We start from the raw sequence: 16,032 nt of genomic DNA on the forward strand, positions 1-16,032 counted from the left end.
TGACATGGCCGAAGGTGAAAGAGAGCTCCATGTTACACAAAATAATTTCACATCCTTCTCTTCCCAAATTCATTGAGGTGGCTGGACCTTGGGCCAAAGACAAAAGACTGCAGTTAACCAAGACCAAAGCACAGCTTGCAGCGAGAGGTGGGCTCAAAGAAACTGTCACCCCTCACCACTGCAGTTAAACAGCCTGCAGGCAGGGGAAATGGCACTGCGGATGAAGCAGGAAAAGTGTGCAGACACTGGCTATACTGTACAGCAGCCCCATGGGGACTGTGTGCATGTTTTCTTACTGGAGTGTTTGTGCTAGGTTCTCAGCTTGTTCTCTCTTCTTTCCCGATTTGTTTTCTTCAATTCTTGCTTCTGTGTCAGTATTTTTTACTTGTTTTTTCTTTTTAAATGTTTCTGCTCAAGTTTTTTTCCCCCTTTGTTCTGCTCTCCTTTAATCTTTTTTCTCCCTATTCTATTCTCTTCACTCTTTCTTGTTTTACCTATATCCCTGTTCTCATTCACCTCTTCTCTGAGTTTCATGTGACATATGTTTAGCAGGCACGTATAATTGTAAAAAAAAAAGAGTAAGAACAGAGCAGCGCTTTAACCTGAATGGTACCATTCATGGCTAGGTTGGGGTAGCCCAACAGAAACAAAATTAACCACCAATAAATACACAGGTTCCAACAACCTCCCAGATTCCCTCAAGCCCTAATTACCCCTTCCTCCATTTGCATCCCTTCCACCAACACCCACAAATATTCTAGGACCACTCAACACTAACCCTTTACTCCAACCCTAAAAGACCTCCAACAGTCTGACCCCTATCTTTTTTTAACCTATTAACACTTCTCCTATCTGCCTGTCCCTCTGACTTACCCCTCTTTTTTCCCTTCCTCCTCCTCTTCCCTTCCCTTCCCTTCTCCCGCCCTATCACAGACTGTTAATAACAGTATATTACAGACTGCAAGGGGCACTGATAAAGGATGAAAGTGTAAAATCAGATTCCAACACATATGACTGATGTATGGTCAGACTTGCTGGTGTTGTTATAACCAATAAAAATGCTCTCCAAACTACACAGTGACAGGGTCCAACCCAATTAAATCAAATCTGTTGAGGGGCTAAACAATATCTATGGACAAAAAAAGCCAAGAACACATCACTGGAAAACAGAACCTCATATCAACAACAAACTCTTCACTCTATTTGACCTCAACCCTCAACACCTAAATAAAATAAACAAACAAACAAACAAAGCAACAATGTGTCCCCAAACCTCCCAACTCTTCCAAAGTAGATCCAAGGGGCACCAAGCAGAGGAAATCAAATACTAGATAGCCAAGCTACATGAAATGATTAAAGAGAAGTAAAGAAACTCACTGAGTTCAAAGAGCATATAACCCAAAAGATATTAGAAATAATATACAAACTGACCAATGTGGATAGGAGAGAAAAAAATTGGAAGAGTTGACTAAAACAGTTCAAAATGTGAGAAGCAGAGAAATACCACAAATATATTTCTACCAAATAGAAATCCCAGAGATAAAGAATTCTATAGAACTCATAAACAACATAAATGATCAATGTAAAGACAGCATTTCAGAAAGTGAAGACAAAATTGGAAATTCATTATTTACTCAGATAAGCCTTAAAAATAATAGAACAAGAAAAATTCATCCAACAGCTATTAGATGACACTAAAAAGACTAACCTAAGGCTAACTGGAGTCAGAAATTTAAAAAGAGCACACATGGAACAAAAAAATCTGTTTACAGCTGGGCATGGTGGCACAGGCCTGTAATCCAAGCACTAGGGAAACTGAGGCAGGAGGATTGCTGCCAGTTTAAGGCCAGCCTGGACTGCACAGTGAATTCAAGCCCAGCCTGAACTACATAGAAAGACTCTGTCTCAAAACAAACAAACAAACAAACAAACAAAAAAACTCTCCATGACACATCATTGTCAAAATTCCAGATGTCTCAGCAGTTCCATGCCTGCCTGGTGAGCTGGTCAGAGCACCCGGAAGGAAGCTCCCCCACCTCCATCCCAGGCTCCTAGGGCAGTGAAGCTCAGCCGGTCCCAGCACCCAGAAGGAAGCTCCCCCGCTGCCATCCCAGGCTCCTAGGGCCAAGAAGATGAACTGGTCCCAGCACCCAGAAGGAAGCTCCCCTGCTGCCATCCCAAGATCCCAGGGCACAGAAGTTGAGCCGCGTGGGTGCCAGAAGCACACCTCCCCCCCGCCCCGCGGAAATAAGAAGACACATAAACAAGCCTCAAAAACAGACTTCCAGATCACCTACAGCAACCCCAAAGGGAAATGAGATGGAACACTCTGATACTCAACCACCTGGACTCTCTGAACTGGCAACAAAAGATGATCTGGGAAAAATGAAATCAGAAATAATTACTCAGATAACAGCAAAGATTGTGCTCATGGTGCAAGACATGATTAATAAATCTAGAGAGGACACAGATAAAAAAAATAGAGGATCTGAGGAACATGATGGAATCCCAACATAGGAAACAAATGGAATCCATAAAACAGATACAAACAGATTTCCAAGAGATTAAAAACTCCATAGAAAGTCTGTGCAGCAGAATGAACCAATGTGAGGATACAATTTCACATATAGAAGATAAGATTGCAATTAATGAGGAGGAAAAGAAAAATTGCTTTAAAATTGTAAGGGAACATGAGAAATCAATCCAGCAGCTGCTAGACGATGCAAAGAAGAATAACATAAGACTGATTGAAGTCAATGAAGAAAGAAGAGAGAGTGCAGATGACATTAAAAACTCTTCATAGAAGTGATGGCAGAAAACTTCCCAAGGAAGGGAAAAGAGCTTGACATACAGATAAGTGAGGCATATAGGACTACAGCTAACCTTAATCAAAAAAAAATCTACACATAGGCATATAATAGTTAGGATTCCAGAAATCCAACAGAAGAATAAAATTCTACAAGCAGTGAGAGAAAAGAAACAAATCACATACAAAGGAAAGCCCATCAGAATCACAGCAGACTTCTCAATGCAAACCCTCAAGGCAAGAAGAGCTTGGAGTGATGTATTTCAAAGCCCTAAAGGAAAACAGCCTCCAACCCAGACTGATGTACCCTGCAAAACTATCTTTCAAAATTGATGGAGAAATAAGATACTTTCATGATAAAGAGCACCTCAGGAACTTCATGAATACCAAACCGGCACTCCAAAAAATTTTAGACAATACCCTAGGAAAAGACAATGAGGATCACAACCCCAGGAAACCCAGCAGAATGAATCCATTGGGCGTGACAAATTAAATGCAAAGGGGGGGAATCCAACAGAAAGAAAAAGTCATGACAAGGCTTTTAAAACTTTTGACTTCATCTCCCTAATGAGTGTATAATTCAATCTTATTATTGTACTGATTAGTATTTTTCTGATTCTAGAGTCGCACACCATTCCTTGTGCTATACTGGCTATTTATCATCTTCTTATGTCTACATTTTAATTGGGTTGTCTATTAATGAGCTCTAAGAATTCTTTATGTATTCTGCTCATAGGTTATATGCACTGTAAATATGGTCTGTTTAAGGACTACTTTTCATTTTAATGATGTCATTTAAAGTTCTAAATTTTGATGGAATCTCATCAATTTTTTTTCTTTTATACATCATGGTTTTTGTATCCTAGGTAGTTCTTGCCTACCCTGAATTCATAAATATTTTCCCTTATAATTTCTTCTTAAAGTTTTACACTTTTAGGCTTTCTTATTTAGGTTCATAGATCCCTTCAAGTTATTTTCATGTATGGAAAAAAAGGATTGAGGTTAATTTTTTATATACAGATACCAGGTGTTCTAGTGCCATTTGCTGAAGACACTTTCTCTTCCTCAGCTCTTGAATCGAATTTATATTCTATAAAATGCTAATGTTAAATAATCTTTCAAAACTCAGTGGACCTTTTATGTGTGTTTCTATTTCTAGATTCTCTGTTTTATTCAAATGATCTATATGTCTTTCCTTACACCAACACTGCCTTGATTACTGTAGCTTTAGAAGAAGTCTTAAAATTGGGTGCTAAACGTCTTCCAACACTGTTTTTGTTTTTGTTTTTGGCTTTTCTGGGTCCTTTGTACTCCTATATAACTTTAAAATTTCAATATCCAGTTCTTCATTTATAGCAAGTATACACAGACCTGAATTTTTATATATACCTTGTGTTTTCTAATCCTGCTAAATTCAAGTACAATTTCTAGGGGCTCCTAGAGATTTCTTAGTATTTTCTCTGTAGATGATCATTTCATCTACATATAAAGATTTTGCTTCTGCCATGCCATTCCTATCCTAGTTGTGTCATTTTATTGCCACACTATTTTGGTTTAGACCTATGTTTCAAAGTCTAATGGACAGATGAAGAGTAGGCATATCTGACCTTGTTCCCCACTTTAGGGAGAAAGCATTGTATTGTCTCCATTCATAGAAGGAGTTTTTATTGGAAGTATGGAGTACACGTCTTTAATCTGTTGAGAAGGTTCTGTTCTACTTCTAGTCTCCTGATAGCTTTTACCATGAACAGCTGTAGAATTTGGTCCAATATTCTTTCTCCAACTAGTGACAGGATCATATGGCTTTCTCCTTTCCTCTGTTAAAATGATGACTTTTGGGGGTGGATCTTCCAATGCTGAACCAACGCTGCCATCCCTATAACAAAACCACTTTCTACATACTGCCAGATCTGACTTCTAATAGTTTGTTTTGCTAAACAAATTTCTATCTATGTTCATACTTTTTTCTTCTATTATCTTTATCCAGTTTTAGGATCAGCACAATGTTGAGTTCCTAAAATGAAGGGAGAAGTGTTCCTTCTTTTTTCTGCTTTAATTGTTTGATATAATTTATCAGTTAAAATGTTTATGAGCCCACTGTTGTCATATAGGTAGGTTTTCAAGCTAGGAATATACTTTCTTTAATAGGTGCTATTCAAATTTTATATTTCCTCCAGAGTTAGTTTAATTAATTAGTCTTCTAAATTACTTCTTAGAAGTTGTCAAATTTATTTCAAAACAGATTTTTGTAATATGCTTTCTATATCCTTTTAAATTCTGTAAAATCTGTGGTAATGTCTCCTAGATCTTAATATTGTAATTTTATAAAATGTATAACTGATATTGTGTAACAGGAAGAAAAGGTCTAAAAGAGCAGGGGAATTGGGAAGGGTGGGGGAAGGGAAAAAAGGGAAAGGAAAAAATATGAGAAGAGGAAAAAAATGGAAACAAGGTCTTTGCAAATAGGGAAGGGTGGAGGGGGTGAAGGGAGGGCAAGGGAAGAGGAAAAAAAATAAGAACCAAGAGACTCATGTAATAATGGTACAAGATCCCAATGATGAATGTAACTGTATTGTACACCTAAAGTGTACCAATAAAGTTAATGGAGAAAAAAAAAATTCCAGATGTCCAATCTTAACATATTCCCAACCAGCTTAAACACCAGTGGTACAGGTATGCTGTCCTACTGAGTGGCTTGTACCACTGAATGGGACTGTTCCATGCCACCCAATGAGTGAATCACTGGTAGTTCAAGCCAGTAGGAGTCAGCCAGCAGCGAGACATACAAATTATGGCCCCACTGTGAACGTGTTAAAAACTGTCAGAGAAAAGCAAAAAAAGTCATATATAAAGGTAAGCCCATGAGGGTTACAGCAGACTTATCAGTATAAACTTTAAAGGCCAGGAGAGCTTGGAGTGAAGTATTTCAAACCCTAAAAGTAAACAACTTCCAATATGTTAATATGGATTAACAAACCCTACAAAACTGCCTTTCAAAATTAATGGAGAAATAGGGACATTCCACAACAAAGAACCCCTTAAGAGCACATGGACACCAAACCAGCACTCCAAAAATATTCAAGAATATCCTAGACAGACAATGAAGCCAACAAAGCCAAAAAGTCAGATGGAATGAATACATCAAGGAAGGTGAGTGGTTAAAGAAGGAAAAATAAAGGAGTCAACAACAGAAAATGAACACAATGACAGGAGTAAGTAAATCGCTTTCACTTATAACTCTCAAAGTAATTGGCCTCAACTCTCCAGTGAAAAGACACAAATTGGGGGACTGGCTTCCGCACAGCAAAGAAAACATGCATATCCAGGTTTACAGAAGCACAACTGGTAATAGCTAAATTCTGGAAGCTGCCTATATGTCCATCAACAGTCAAATGGATTTTTTTAATGTAGTGTTTATACACCATGGAATACTACTCTGCTACAAAGAGGGATAAATTTGAGTCATTTGTAGGAAAATGGATGCACCTTGACATCATAGTGTTAAGTGAAATAAATCAGACACACAAGCTTAAATGCTGTATGGTATCTCTTATACGAGAAATCCAAAGTATAAAAAATTAAAGGGCAAAATGAAAGAGAGATAAAAAGAAATGAGATAAATCTTCTGCAAAGGGGAATGGGACCAAGAGAGGGAGGGAGGGGAGAGGAGAAGTGGGGAGAAGGGTACATAAAAAAGATGATGTGTCTTGCATATGAACTAAATACCTACAATGAAAGTCACTATGTATCGCAGACATGTACTAATAAGAAAATACGTATCAAGTGACTCCAAGTACACTCTCGACTACTACATTGGTCTTTATGTCTATTTTTATGCCAATATCACCCTGCCTTGATTACTACAGTTTTGTAATAAGATCTGAAGTTAGAAAATGTGAGTTCGCCAACTTTGTTCTTTGAAGATTGTTTTGGTTAAGTAACTCATTATTAATAAGCAAGTTAAGATTTCTGGTGTAGAAAAGAAACTAAAGATAAAAACTTCTTTCAAATGTAAATGGTACATGGTTTGCTAATGGACTGAAAGTAAGCACTGATTTTTAAAATAGCTAGACACCAACAATAAAGAGAGGGAAAGGAAATAAATTCAGAAGAAACAGACTGTTGCATGCAAGCAATGATTCAGAATAAAGGAATAAACATTCCAGATTGTGAGGATAACAGCCCCAAATCACAGATTCCTCTCCCAACTAGTTTAACCAGATGAGAAGAGTATCAAATGATTCTTGCCATTTCACACTACTTATTAGTCTTAAACTTCCATATTTAGCGATTCCAGGAATATCTTTTTTGGAGGGGAGGGAGGGAGTAATCAAAGAGATTAGCAGTTTTTTAAAAGCTGACTTACCTTGTAAAAACAATTAATCCAACTAATTCTTTAGACACTTCTTCTCTGATATATTTATCTTGAAGGGATTTTTCACACCTCCGCATTATTATATCATAAGCAGTTTCTAATCGGAGCAGTTTATGGCAAATATCAGAACACAAGGTAAGGCTGTGTTCATATGGAAGAACAGAAGTCACATAACCACGCCAGGCTTCCAACCTACAACAGAATAAATTACATGAGAGTATTAAGTCCAAGATCTCAACATACAATCAAATGTTTTAGGGCCTGAACTCTGGATCTAAAATAGGTACTTAAGGCCGGGGATTTAGCTCAGTGGTTCCAGCGCCTGCCTCGCAAGCGCAAGGTCCCGAGTTCGATCTCTGGTACCAAAAAATAAATAAATAAAATAAAATAAAATAGGTATTTAAAGAATCAACTGATTTCAATTCCTTATTTTTAGTAGTAACTGATCTTTTGAAGGACCCTCAAATAAAGATTACTTATAAGTACTATATCATCTTTGCTAAACTCTATCACCCACTGGCTTAATGTATCATATCTATACATATCTAACTTTTCTTTCATATCTAACTTTTATATATAATACATAGACCAACAAGTAATATAGATACCCATATTTAATTGCTACTAAAATATTTTCAAGCAAGGATTGGACATTTAATGTTTACACAAAAAAATGAATACTTTAAAGTTTAAGTTTCTCATGGTAGGATTTTTTTAAACTCTGTCTTTTAAAATTTACAATAAATTGAACTATAATTGTTTATGGCTGGAGGGTATCCTTTAAAGAGTCACCACTTGTACATCATGCTACTTCAAATGAGTAACTTTCTCAAAAAAATTATATGATTAAGCCTGCAGAATGTTGTACTTTCCACATTGTACAAACCTGTTGTCACAGAAATTTTCTTTACTGTTTTCATCATAATAGTTGCGACCAATTTGTTTAAAATTCATCAGCTTCAGAGTTCTGGAAATTCAAAGACTAGGACTTGTTAAAAGGACAGTGAATATTATAAAGCATTTGTTAAGACATATAAGAACACATTAAGAAAACAGTCTGTCAATGACTCTTTATACTGTCAATTAACACAAAGTTACATGGTAAGACACAGTTTAATTTTACCTCAGTGTATGTCTTTTTCTCATAATATAAAACAATATAAACATCAGCAGAATGTATATTATTTGACTATTCCCAGAACTAATTTAAGATAGCTTTTGCAAATCACATGTCCCAGTTTTTAATTTTGAATATTTGATCATCATAGAGTAGAAGGGCAAACAAGTTTATGTGCTTCAGAGAGAAATAAACACAGATGCACATAGATGACATCTGCTACTCCTTCCCAACAGGTACCAGCTTCAGGAAGTACAGGTGGGCAGGGTGGATGAATGCTGGGGACAAGCTCACTGCATGAGCACTTCACACAAGTCTCATTTCATCTCAAGAGCCCTTCACTCTCTTAACACAAAGAAACTGTTAAGCACATAAACATGGTGAAATACAGTGGAATCTCAAGGGAACTAGAGTTTACTAACACACCTTCTAAAGAGGATATTGTAATAACGCAGGCAGTCTGGGTGTGTAGGCCTGAGTTCCTTTGAAAAGTGGACTGTAATCTTCACAATGCCACCATCTCGGGTCCAGCTGACAAGTTCCACATTCTAAGATTAAAAGAAAAAAAGGTCCAGATGTTCTTCCAAGAAAATTTAAATTCTACTCAATGATAAGTCACCATGCACTTGGCTGTCCAACCCATCACTACTCGGGGAGCAGTCTTCCTCACAAAGTGCATGCATGAAATTTGAGCAAAGAAAACGTCAAATAACATTACTTAACAGAACTTTGTAGCCTTCTAGGTAATAATAAAGAGTTTCCATCAAATATATGACGTCTTCCGAATGTTGATTCATGTTGAAAAAGTAAGTTTTCACGGAGATCTATATCTTTTATGTCTGGTTTGTAGTCAATGTTGTACTTATATGCAATCCATGGAGGATATGTAACTTGGAAATGGTTTGCTAACAGTTCTATCACTTTACCTTCAGAACCTGAGAAATTGAAGCACAGGTCAATAACAAAGTGACTGATGACAGCCAAAACAGTTTGGACACTACAATATTGAGAACCAAAATGATAGGTCAAACATGGAGATAAATGATGAATTAACATATGCACACACCAGACAGCCAAAACGCCTATCAATTTAGGTGAACTCAGATGTAAGCACATATTTAGAGGGTTTAAATATAAGATAAAAATGTTTTTAACTGTAAGAGTAGCTCAAAACCCAAGCCTATGCAACTTCTGAAAAAAAAAAAAAGCCACTATGTGTAACAACATTTATTTAAAAAAAAAAAAAATCCCAGAGCAACCAAAGAACTGGGTCATTCTATTTTAGAGGATGTAAAAGGCAAAGTGTGTAGTTTATCCAGAACTCTGTAACAAATTGCCATTTCTACAGAAGGGAATACTATTACAAAAACATGTGGAGAATGAAGTACCTCGGCATACAAGGATGATATGAAGCTTTACAGAATCTCTTGCTATTTTTAGATCAAAAGTTTAAAGTGAACAGCTTCACAAAATTTGATGCAGATGAACATACCTGTTTTTGAGTGCTTAACATGTTCCAAGCTCTCCCTCGTATTCACCACAAGGTCCTGAAAAATTCCAGCAGGCCTCCTCGACCTCACAGATAATGCCTGCAATCCAGCTGTGAGTGGAAGCTGTTCTACATAGAATAAATATACAAGCCACAAAGTTATGCAGTAAAAAGAGAAAAGTAGGATGAACAATATGAACTACTGACTATTAAGGAAAAAACGACCCAAGTCATTTGAAAGAGAAAAGATGACACCAAAGGATCCAAACATTTCAGTGATGGGTCACCAGCAAAGGGCATGTTACCAAGGAATCTTTCCCAAGGAGTCTGAAGGCTACATCAGTGGTTGCTTTGGGACTTTATCCATTCCTGCTACGGTATTTGTCCTGTTTCACCAGGGATTTGTTCACAGAACAAGATTCTAAAAAACCGTGGTTCTGGCTGTCCACCCTCATAAGCCCACCCTGCGCTCTCCTGTGCATCAGAAAACATCAAATGATTAACAAATGTCAAAGAACCAATGAAATTTGCCTTTGATGCAGAAGGACTGATCTACCCATTATATTGAGAGCAACTGGGAAAAAACAAACTCAACCTAATTTATAGCATGCTATTTAACACTTACATAGGTTTAAATATTTATTCTAAAGAGGGAAGATTTGAATGAGAGTACAGTGTTTCAGAGAGAGATGGTACACTGTTAAAGAAAGAACATACATCTATAAATTCCTATCCTTGAATGGCTAAGAGAATCTGTGGTTTGGATTACAAACATGCTTTTCCTTAAAATGTTATCTCCGAAAGCTATTATTCCTACTGTATGGTGATTTTACACCATACTGAAGTTTGAATTTCTACAACAGAAAAACTAGGACCAGGGCTTTAGCTCAGCGGCACCAAGCCTGCTTGCAAGCACAAGGTCCTGAGTTCAATCCCCATACCAAAAAACCCCAAAAAACAAAAACTACATTTAGAATAATTTTATCAAATTCTCAGCTAGTTCCTGACACCTCCTGCAATCAAACTTAGTCATATTAAAATTTCAGTGAAAGAAAACAGGCATCACTTATTGGCATTTGCTACACATTATATACTTTCTTACAATATTTAATCACAACCCTGAAGAGAAGTAATAAAAGTGGGTTTTAAGTTTATGTGTTCAATTTTATAATTTCATTTCATGGGTTCTGAATTTTGTATCAGTTTATTATTAAAATATTTGCCCACATTTTTCTTTAACATTTAAAGTTTTGTTCTTTCACAAGTTATTTTGATATTTTTTAAAAAGGTGAGAACAGAACTTTTACTACATTACTCAAGTCCTTGGCAAATCACAACAGCTGATCCAGGGTACTCACCTTGTATAATAAGGACCCGGTCACCTGTGAGAATGCTGCAAGATAGGAAAGCACTGAGGTGGTCAAGCAGCTGTTGAACCTCTTAAACGCAATTGAAGAAGCCAAGAAAATAACACCCCTAGGATTCCTAGTTAATTTAGGGTTATTATATACAAATATATTATCTAAATTTGATATTGAATTGGCTAACGAATCATGATTGCCATTTCTTTTTCATAAACTTTGTTCCATTATAAAAAAGACATACTGTTTATTGTGTACATATCAAGAACTAAGGCAGGCTTATCTCTAATTCTTAAGCTAATTTTCAAGGTGAGTAACTGTTGAACAACAGCTTTAGAAAGATTAATGGACTCGCCTAAGACCACAAAACTAGAGTATACATTCTAATTAGAAACCTGCCCATTTTTTAAAAAACTCAAGCCATTTTACTCTAGTGGCTTTTAGCCAGTAGTATATATTTGAATTGACCTGGAGAACTTTTAAAAATAAAATTTACTTAAATTAGTTGTTAAAACAAAGAAAACCATACAATGAAAAAGAAAACAAATAATACTGTTGATGTTAGTGAAAACAACAACGTTTTGCCTTTACCTACCTCTGATTCCTCATCTCCAGAGACAATCACTTTTAACCCTTAGCTCTGCATTATAGTTTTTTTCCTCAAAAAATGTTTATACTGCTTTTTTCTGGACTTTTCTATATTTGATTTTTTTCTATATTAGGCTGGGGATTAAACCTAGGGCCTGGTGCATGCCAGGCAAGCACTCTACCGAGTGACATCCCCAGCCCTCTACAGCAGATCTTGAGCAGCTTTCTACCTTTATACATATACACACATCTCTTTCTCCCATCTTCTCAATGTTATATAATCATTTCTTCTTAAATCAGTAGCCAATATTCACATAATTATGAATAGCATTTACATGACTTGTATCAGTTGAGATACACCATGTCACTTTTGAAATTGTTATTTTTCCTGGTGTTTACTACCTGTTTTGTTTTCTTAATTTTGAAAAGCCTGCAGATTACTATTTCTAGACTCTGAAAAATTAAAAAAATCTCTAACCTATATTCAGATATACCAGGTACTCTTTTTTTTTTTTTTTTTTTTGGTACTGGAGATCGAACTCAGGTCCTTGCACTTGCACAGCAGGCAGCGAGACTACTGAGCTAAATCCCCAGGCCTATACCGGCGAATCTTAATAATTCTTGAAGTCAGATATTTCCTGTTGACGTCACATTTTTCCCCCCTAGTACTTCTCTCTTTAAAAGTCTTTTACTATTTTAGAAACCTTTCTCCCCCTACTAACTTCTCCCCTTAAAACAGATTTTTTACTATTTTAGAAACTTTAAGGCTATCCCATAAGTAGTAAAGTATCTTCTTTCCCCTCTACAACTGATTTCTTAACTTCCTCCCCTACAGACCATTATTGTTTTCTGGTTTGGGTTTGGTTTTGGTGACTGTTGTTGTTTTGGAGTCAGGGTTTCACTGTCACCCAGGCTGGCCTCGAACTTCCAGCAATCCTCCTATCCTCAGCCTCCTGAGTGCTGATATTTCAGGCATGTACCATCACACCTGGCTCGACTTCCCACTTTTTAAGGACACTACAACCATCTACCTTCTCCTCCCTCCTCCAACATTCCCACTTATCAACATAGTTTTACATCAAGGCTAATAACATTTACAGTCTATTTTGTAACCATAATTATTTTAAGGGATGAAAACCATCCACAACATTTGCATTTTATGATTATTTAAACATTACTCACTGAATAGCCAAGTGTTACGTTATGACTAAATTTTTTTCCTCTAAGGTCTTAATCCAAGTGTTGCTCACAGGGACCCTGAAATAGAGTCTGTTCTCTCGCACTCCCACCATTGGTTCAAAGTCCTGCAGCATTAAAGTTTAAGTGTTTTCTCTTCTGGAATTAAGATATACATGCCAGCCAGCATGATGGCACACACTTGTAATGCTAGGACTCTTGGAGACTGAGGTTGGAGCATGGAAAGTTCAAGCCCAATCTGAACAATTTGGAAACTTAGATCCTCTCTCAAAAATGACAAGACAGGAAATGTAGCTCAGTACAAAAGCCTTGGGTTCAATTTCCAGTATTACCAAAAAAGAAAGACTGCAGTCAGCTTCTTATGCAATGTTTTGCTTACAATGCAATGCAAGCTTCTTATGCAATATTTTGCTTATTTCTGAATCTTTCCAAGTCGTTTTACATAGTCCTGGGGACTGAAGGGCCTTCGCACTTAACTACATCCTTCACCCTTTCTATTTATTAAGAAATAAAACCGACACAGGATATTGCCAATTCGCCAAATTGTCCAGGCTGGGCTCAAATTTGTGATCCAACTGCCTCAGCCTACAGCGGGCTGGTATCACAAACTTTTGCCACCAGCCCCAGCTAAATTTACTGATTTCTTAATTTTAATTTACCCTAAGTTTGTTGTACATTTAAAGAGGTTTTTTTGTCCCTTAAAAATTTAGCCTTCCTTTTTCATAATGCATTCTGCGCCCTTTGTCACATCCTGAAATTCGTTGGAATTTGTTTTCAGGAAAAGTTTCTTAAAAACAGTTCCGTGGCGCTTCACTGAAGGTACGTAGCCAGAGGCGCGCCAGCGCGCGCGACCGCTAGCCCTCCCCCCCACAACACTCCCAGCAGTTTTCTGCCACTGTCTGGTGAGGAGGGCTACAGCGCAGGCGCAGAGGGCGCCCCGGTACTCCCGCGAGATTTCGGGGCTCCTCGTGCGCTGCTGTGTTTTCTTCTGGAACTGCTTGGTCCCGCCCTAAATGTGTACCTGTAAGAGAACGTAGAGCATCACCAAGACCTTGACGTGGAAAAACGGGAAGTTCACGCGCAGCTGCTAGTACAGCTCGAGGAACGCGAGCAGCGTGCGGAAGCGCCCCCTGCAAAAGACCCCTGCGAAACGGGCACCACTGCCGGGCTTGAGGCCCTGACCGCCGAAGAGGACGGAGCTGCCGCGGGGGTCATGGACCTGCTGACACCGCCCGTCCAGCACCAGCAGCTGGAGGTCACCAGTGGGCTGGAAGATGAAGCAGCCGCCTGCCGAGTTTGCTGTAGTGTGGCCTTGTCATAAGCCTTTCAGATGTATGCAGATAAAACATGGACAGTCACACAACAGGAAGGGAAATAGTTGCACGTGGAGTATGCTTCCCACCCCGCCACCGTCATGGGAACAGTGAGGCTCTGTCCCTAGAACTTTCTATGCTATGCCGTCCCTTCCCTGCCTCTCATCACATCCTACTTCCCTCCTCTCACCTGGAGACTGGACGCCCTGTTTTTCTCTCGGTTGCTCAGGTGCAGCCACGTGGCCTTCCTCTAGTGGCGCCTGGCGTCTAGGCTGCAGTGGAGCAGCCATCTGGGCCTGCGTGTTTACAGAGATAAAGAATAGTGTCCCTTGTATGTTCTTTCAGCATCCAGGCCCATCAGCCAATAAAGCAAAGGATCTTCCTGGGAAATGCTCATGTTCGGTGACAAAAAGTCAACTTTTAGAAATAACATTGCAGTATTTAAACTTCTGTGTCTGATTTATTTCCCTTAGCATTATGGTCTCAAGATACATATTTTCCTACAAGTGACCCAACTTAATCCTTTATGGCTGAGTAGTACTTCCTTGTGTTTAGAGAAACCCAAAGTATCAATAACTTAGAGCAAAATAAACGGTAATAGGAAACAAGGAGATAGACATTTTGCAAATGAGAAGTAAAAAGGATTAAGATGTGCTGTGTAGATGTACCGACTCTCCACAATGAATGTATTCATTATGTATCCCAAACATGTACTAAGAAAAAGTAAAATGTGTTAATCTTTTTAAAAAACGACATTTCACCTTGTGTGGTAATTGCAAGGGAAATGAAAAAAGAACAAAGAGAACCAGGAGTGATTGGGAAAGTGAATCGTGAAGGGACCAGGTTGCACCAATTAATAGGGGAAATGGGGAAGTGTAGGGAGGAATTGACATGGAATCGAGACCTGAAGGAAATGGGTGAATTAGCAAAGTTACACAGGCCATAGATGGGAACCGGTAGGAATATTTAAGAAGAATGAGGTATTCTTAGGCATTTTTATTCTCGGGAAATTTTTGTATAAAGCAAACAGTGACTATTAGAGCGCTCACTGCCATCACTCCAGGTGCCTCAGCTTGAGCAGTGTTCCGACGGTGTGCTCGGCCTCGGGCTCGTGTCCTGGCCCTGCCAGACATTGCGGTCCTGAAGGCGATGGCCTGCAGAGGGAAAATCCTTGAGGAACACGGGTTGCCTGGTAAGTCTTTCAACTATTGTTTCAACTAAGGAAACGGGTTACTAATGATACACCTTTTCCAATCACACCAACAGCATTGACTGGCCCTGAGTTGACACAAGCGCATCCCTGTGGTAAAGGACAGAGTTGTGGTAAAGTTGTCCCAGAAATGTGAGAAAACTGTTGACTGTTGTTTTTCCCCCATACAGACTTGCCAGACAGTCTGGGTTACTACTGTACTTGCCCTATGAGTCAGATGAAAACTGAGTTCCCACCTGCCGTGCTTTCACACAGCACAGAATCCCTGACCCCTAATAGTACTCCACACTCATACCTGAGCCACTGAGACCTGACTTCTCTACAGTTCTTGGGCCTTGTCCCCATAGCTCACCTCCTCAGGAATTAGTCTGATCTGAGAGCCAGGCAGCTGCTCAGGTCTTCACTGATCGCACAGTCCCAGAGTTAGAGGCTCAAAAGCTTCTTTGCAACAGCAAGATTGCTCCGGGAAAACTCAGCCCTGTATCAGGAAACAGTCACAAAAGGGAGTGGTGAAATGGAAAGACAAGCCTGGCCACTCAGCAAGGTGCACTGCACATTTAGCAAGACGGATGCCGG

General features: G+C 38.6%; 1 protein-coding gene and 1 pseudogene across 2 annotated transcripts in view; both read right to left on the reverse strand.

Moving 5' to 3' along the window:
• Positions 1-15,976, reverse strand: part of Piwil3 (piwi like RNA-mediated gene silencing 3) — a 41,634-nt gene extending 25,658 nt beyond the window's left edge. Inside the window, exons 1-8 of one of the 2 annotated variants that reach the window (XM_087197999.1) lie at positions 15,809-15,976; positions 15,296-15,400; positions 14,437-14,542; positions 9,791-9,916; positions 9,022-9,233; positions 8,725-8,846; positions 8,068-8,148; positions 7,173-7,373 (exon numbers count right to left, since the gene is read on the reverse strand). In XM_087197999.1, coding sequence (XP_087054125.1) covers positions 7,173-7,373; positions 8,068-8,148; positions 8,725-8,846; positions 9,022-9,233; positions 9,791-9,916; positions 14,437-14,542; positions 15,296-15,379 — 932 coding nt within the window. In that variant the 5' untranslated portion in view covers positions 15,380-15,400; positions 15,809-15,976. Of the gene's footprint in view, positions 1-7,172; positions 7,374-8,067; positions 8,149-8,724; positions 8,847-9,021; positions 9,234-9,790; positions 9,917-14,436; positions 14,543-15,295; positions 15,404-15,808 lie in introns of those variants that run through there. The other variant, XM_021257340.2, reaches the window with a different exon arrangement.
• On the reverse strand, positions 13,831-14,267 carry LOC147821992 (small integral membrane protein 10-like protein 1; annotated as a pseudogene).
• Positions 15,977-16,032: the final 56 nt, after the last annotated feature.

Source organism: Heterocephalus glaber, unplaced genomic scaffold (genome assembly GCF_053883595.1).
Source record: "Heterocephalus glaber isolate CG9 unplaced genomic scaffold, H.glaber_assembly_v1.0 deba00001687, whole genome shotgun sequence".
Lineage (NCBI taxonomy): Eukaryota > Metazoa > Chordata > Mammalia > Rodentia > Bathyergidae > Heterocephalus > Heterocephalus glaber.